The 6,336-nt window shown below is 29.1% G+C and overlaps 1 protein-coding gene across 1 annotated transcript in view; it reads right to left on the reverse strand.

The window, feature by feature from the left end:
• The window catches only part of LOC104703790 (protein DETOXIFICATION 37), a 10,796-nt gene extending 9,476 nt beyond the window's left edge, over positions 1-1,320 (reverse strand). Inside the window, exons 1-2 of the mRNA XM_010419864.1 lie at positions 840-1,320; positions 18-649 (exon numbers count right to left, since the gene is read on the reverse strand). Of these exons, the coding sequence (XP_010418166.1) occupies positions 18-649; positions 840-1,145 (938 nt within the window). The 5' untranslated portion in view covers positions 1,146-1,320. The remainder of the gene's footprint in view (positions 1-17; positions 650-839) is intronic.

Below are 6,336 nucleotides of genomic sequence, written 5' to 3' on the forward strand. Positions count from 1 at the left end.
AAGTTAGAAACATTTACCAGATAGCTAGAGAATCCAAAGCAAGCTCAGGGTCCTTGAGAAGTCCGGCGAGCAAAACAAGAATCTGTGAGTACCAAGATTCAAGACAAAGCATGACCGCAGAAGCTGCCGATAACCGGAAAAAATCCCAAAGACCTTCAAAAGCTTTCCAACTAAAACCTTCCCAAGTCCGACGACACCTCGGACTCATCTTAATATAAACAATCTGAGCCACCACAATGATCCACCACGAGAAGCTATGAATCAAGGACAAAGCCAAGAGACCGTAACCAAGACGGTACACAGCTATCCACGAGAGAAGGAGATGGATCACGAGCGTTGCGGCTGAGATGTAAGCGCTTGGAGTGACGATACTCTGCGCTTGGAGAAACTTCTGGATCGGGAAATTAACCGCGTAAGCAAAGATCACTGGGATCATACCGTATACGAACACTGAAGCTAATGTTGCGACTTGTTCCGGCTCTCCGAGTGAAGTGAGGATTGGATTCGAGAAGAGGAACAGAAATGACATTGGTAGACATGTTATGATTAGAACCAACGTTGACCTTTGAAGGTAAACTCCAAGCATTTCGTATCTATGTGCTCCATGTGCTTGACCACATAACGTCTCTACTGCACTTCCCATTCCAAGCTATCTCACCAAAAACAAAAACAAAAAAAAAAAATAGATTAGATTTTATTTAAATTTCAAGAAATTTTCATTAGGCCTAGGAAAAAAATTAATGTTATAATTTAGTCAAAATTTCAAGGCTTTTCAGTATATAATATACAATACAACTGTAATAATTTTTTTTAAAAAAAGGAGATAAGAGATATATTACCAAAAGACCATACGTAAACATATTGAATCCGCTGTTACCAAGCGAAGCGGCGGCGAGTTCGAAGCTACCAACGTGACCGGCGAAGATACGTGTGAGAATCGACATACCGTTGTTGATAACGTAAACAAAGATCGCCGGAGCAGCCAAATGTAAGAGAAACTTCATCTCGATCATCATCGCCAGATAAATCCTTCGAAAATACGGTAACTCTCGATCCGTCAACACAGTCTCGAGACGATAATCAACGAACGATTTCGATGATTCGATCAGTGGACGGTGGAGGTTTTCTAACGATTCTGAATTCATCTTTTTCAAGAATCTTCGAGAAAAATAAAAATGAACAATATTATTATTGGGAGTATCGAAAATAAATCTGAAGAACGATTATAGTGTTTCTCTCTCTCTCTCTCTCTCTCTCTGTCTTTAACTACTTCTTTTTTTTGGTTTCGGTGTGTTGTTTGTGTGAGAGTCTCTGCAACTATGGCAGAGTTATATAATGTGAGAGCTTTTGCCGTGTTGTGCTGACGGAAATAAATAATAATTTTTTTTTTTTTGACTACACCAATTATTATGTTAATATATATGGAAATGAAGTAACGAGGAAAGAGTTGTTTTTACCAATTTTAACCCTTTTAGATTTTCTTTTGGAATTATTTGTTACCAGTCGTACTTCATTAAAAATTCTATGATTCTACATTAATCATATATTCATATTGACAATAACTTTCTTAAATCAAAGAAAGAATAATTAAACTCCTTCTATTAATATCTTATTTAATGATAAAAAAAAACATATTCAAAATCACTGCTGTAAAAAATCGTTTTCTGTAGTTAAATTAAGATTCTTTTTATTGTTATTAATATTCTGTTATAAACTATATATAACTATTTTTCGTGACATTTTGACAATTTTTAAAAAGTTTAATGATAAATAAAACTGAGCACACAGAAAATTGGTCACAACTTCACAAGAATTGGGATTTTGATAACTCACACCATTTGAATCTAGATTAACACTTCAACTACTGATTATTATTCATAGTCGATTTAGTTCTGAATATTAAAAATATTAGAAAATTATATAAATGGCTAAATATAAATAAAACTTGGTTAAATTTTAAAAAATATAATTAAGAACTTCATATATTTAGTTATTTTGAGTATTTTAGTTATCTTGTCTAAAAATAACTAATATCTTCAAAAGAAGAAATGATAGGATTATTCTATATTTAGAGTAACTCTATTCTTAACTCTATTTTTTCACACTAACTCTATTTTAGAATAAAAAAATAGAATGATAAATTACACAAAAACTATTTTTATTTTAGAGTGATTCTATTTTAGAGTAAAAAATAAAAATATAAATTGGAAATGGTCTTAACTATTTAGTGATGTGTTTTAGGGAAAAGATTAATTTTTACATTTTATACAAAACTAATTAATTAATATTTATGTGTTGTGGTTTTTTTTATTCTACAGTTTGTTTTATTACTGGTTGAACTTTTTACAGATAGATTGATAGTAAAATTTAAAATAATCTGTGTAATATTTTATTATTATTATTTTGATAAAGAAGAGTATCAAAGATGACGCAAATTATGGTTGGAACAATTTGCATGGTCAGTGAGTGCAACTTTAATTTCTACTATTCAAATTATGTATTTATGAAAAAGGAAAATTAGGTAATATAAAAATATATACGAAAATGACATATAACATGGGGGATGTGTATGCTTATTTATTTTGGCCTCGTGATTTCTCGCGCTGATCTCCTAATGAAAACATACTATGAATATGAATATCCATTTCTTATTCTTCTATTTTAAAAATAATAATATAAATATATAGAAAGGAAAAACATATCCACTTCTTTTTAAACAAGATTCAAATTAACATATTTTTAGAGTAAAGTATCATGCATTTGAGAATCCGTAAAGACGTGGAAATAATAGACCGGTTGCGTTTATGCTACTAATTGCTACAATGCGACAATACATCAGTGACTCATCCCACTCAATATTTATTATGACCGTTAATTACATAATATCTACTAGTACTAGTTTAATTAATGTTGAGGTCTCAACAATTAAAGTGAGCAAAGCAAACCATCCAAGTCGCATCGTCGTAAACAGTGACAATTTTGGATTTTCTTTAGAATTCATATTATCAAGCTGTGTTACTTCTTTTAAGCAGATTATATATCCGAAAAGCAAAATATAATTGTGTGAGTGAGTGAGAGTAGTCAACAAGACACGACACGAGGGACCATTTATAGAACGTTCAACTGTATATTTTTTTTTTTTTTTTGGAACAAAACGTTCAACTGTATCTCTGACCTTATTATTATTATGGACCATGGTGCTTAGAAATTTAGGCTAGGAATTTACTAAGAGCAGCAAAAAGATAAACTAGACAAAAAGAAAAGGTGATATCTCCAGCCAAACTTTATTTATTTTGCTTCCTTTTGTCTCAAAATATATGATAGTCTTTTTTACATAAAAATTTCACTAACATTGAAATATACTGCATGATACAAATACTTTAAAGTTTGTTAATTTTCCATTTTTTTGAAACTTATGGGTAAAGAACACTCAAAGTGAGGATAACATCACTAAAATATATCTTTTGTCAATTTAATAAGTATTAAATTCTTATCATTAATATAAGACCATCTCCAATACATTCATTATTTTTTTTACTAAGTAATTCCAAAATATATCAATTTTTCTTTGATATTTTATTCTATTTTTTTTTAAGGAGTATAGTGTATCGTTCCAATTTTATCGGAGTGTAACGAAAAAAAAAAGAGTGTAGTGTAAAAAATGTAATAACTCTAATTATAAAGTAATTAATTATATCATTCCTTTATTTTACAGAGGAATTTAGAGTAGAATCAGAAAGTATTTTATCTATGATAAAGTTTTAAAAAAAAACTAGACGGAAAATGATACTTTTAATTAGTGGTGTTCCAACTAAAAAAAAAATACTTGTCGTCCATTATATTTCACTTCGATTAATACTGAAAGTTAAAACACTCGTATATCAGGTTTTAACTTTTAAGATAGAATAATATTCAACTTAGATAACACAACAGAAATAAAAATAGATTTGCAATTTTTTTTTTTGTAGTACGAAATAAACAAATATAGGATCCCCACATAAAAGATTCGAAAGTGATTACAATATTACAACAAATCACAAAATTCGTTTTGTATACTAACCCATCAATACTCAAGAACTGTTACTTGATAGTATTATTTATGGTCGATATTGATTCACCTCTGCACATGTAAAACTAATGAAATCACATAATTTGCACTAGAGACTCCAAGATAATTTTTGGAATACCACCACTACACATATTGTAATTCGAGTCTAATCGATGACAAGGTTTTGGAATATACTATACAAGATTCTAGAAAACCTACCGTTAACTACTATATAGTCTATATTCGCACGGAACTTTTAACAAAGATACTGAATCTGGTCACTTAGCTAGATAGAAATATTGAATACTCTTACTTTTATTCTTTGCCCTGGACTATATTTTTTTTTTTAAATCCCCAACAACAAATGTATAATACGCAAAATCATTTACATGTTTGGTATGCCTCAAAGGAAATACCAGAAAAGGGGAAAATGACAACTATTTGGTAAGCAAAAGAACTTTACTTTATCAATTTAGTTGTTACGAAAAGTTGAGGTAGTAATAACTGATACGTGTCTGTCACAGTATCATTGGATCTTTGATCATTGAGTTGCATGTAGATTTGCGTCTCCAGAAACATGTGTCAGTACGTATTTGTATATAAGCGTTGGCGTATTGTGCATATAAATGCCAAAAAATTTATCGAACTTATCGTCTAAATCACCAAATTATAAACTTGTTTATGGTCTAGTGCATGACACCTAATAAAGTAATAAACTAAACTTGTGCCTAACTCTTCTTGATCGACAATATCGATCTATGTCCAACCTAACCAGTATGGCAGTATCTAATAATGTATATCAAGTTCAATATGTAACCAGAACCGGCTCTTGGACCAAGCAGAGATGTGAAAGATCTGAGTTTTCATGTTAAAACAAAAAATGAATTTTAATTTCGTATTATATGGAAAATAGTTTGTTTGTATTATTGATGATTAGTCCAAAATATGAAAAAGTATGATTCAACACGGAATCTGCTTCCATTATTAGCGGAGAAGAGAGAAGTGACCGAGAGCCAATAGCTTAACTCGTAAAGATGTTTGGCAAAAAGTCTAGAGACCGCTAGTTCAAGTGGTGTTTGGGACGAGATTATAAAACCTCATTTGGTCACGGTCTAAAAAGATGTATGGATTTAATTATTAGAAAAAAAAAAGTGAGTAAAATTCTGCTGCAAATGCAAACCAAACAGATAGTAGTTTCATAAAAGTTTATAATATGCTGATAATTATTTTTCATTCCTATCCATATTTCCTACAAACCAAATATTACGTAAATTTACTATTTTAGTTAGTTTAATTATAGATTAAATTTTTACTCTATGAATACATTTCTAGTGGTCACAAAACATGGCTTAAATCAAGCAAAAACAAAATTAAAGCAAAAACAAACGGGTTTTGCGATTAAAACAATTCAGTGATTGGTTAAAGTAAAGAAAAAGTAGAAAACAAAATTAAAACTCCAAAAAGAAAGATGTGTGAGCCATCTGTAGTTATTTTGAGTTACTTAGGCCCTTGATGTTTTGTAGTTTTTAAATGGTTTTTAGTTTTTAGTTTTTGGCTTTTAGTTTTTGGTTTTTTGAGTTTTTGATTTTTGGTTTAGATTTTAGTTTTTGCAAAAAAATTGAATGGTAAGTTGATTAGTTTTTGGTTTTTATGTATAATTATTTTTTAAAGAAGGTTTTATTGAATTTATTTTATTTTTATATTAGAAAAAACAAAATAGAAAAAAGAAAAGAAAAAGTTACGTAATGTATTCTTAAGGATTCTATGAAGGAATTGGTAAAATTCACCAAAATCTGATTTCTCTGATATTTAGGAAATCTATTTTTTAAAAATTTATGAATGGCTGAAAAAATGGATTTTGCATAATCAAAAGCTAAAATCTAATGACATTCAAGGCCTCGTTCTTTCACGAAAATGTCTAACTAGTACTTTTTACAGACAAATATACAAATTTCAATTGTATCTTTCATTAACTGAGTAAAAAAAACAACTATAAAATAATATTTTCTTATAAAATGGAAAAAATAATTAATAAGTTTATAAATAAAGAAAAAAGGTTAATACATTTTAATACACTTTTGTTTGTTATTGTTTTCATTTAAGTTCTTATTTACGTTACGTCATTTTAAATATTTCTTTATAATTTGATGTTTACTATAATTCGGAACATGGGGTTAAGTTTCAGTGGGTTTAATTAACCTTTGGAAGTATAGGTTAAAAGCATGAATAAATTTAAAATAGGCATTAAATATTGAGTTTTACAAAAAAAAGAAAAAAAAAAAAAAAAA

This window comes from Camelina sativa, chromosome 7 (genome assembly GCF_000633955.1).
Source record: "Camelina sativa cultivar DH55 chromosome 7, Cs, whole genome shotgun sequence".
In the NCBI taxonomy this organism is placed as follows: domain Eukaryota; kingdom Viridiplantae; phylum Streptophyta; class Magnoliopsida; order Brassicales; family Brassicaceae; genus Camelina; species Camelina sativa.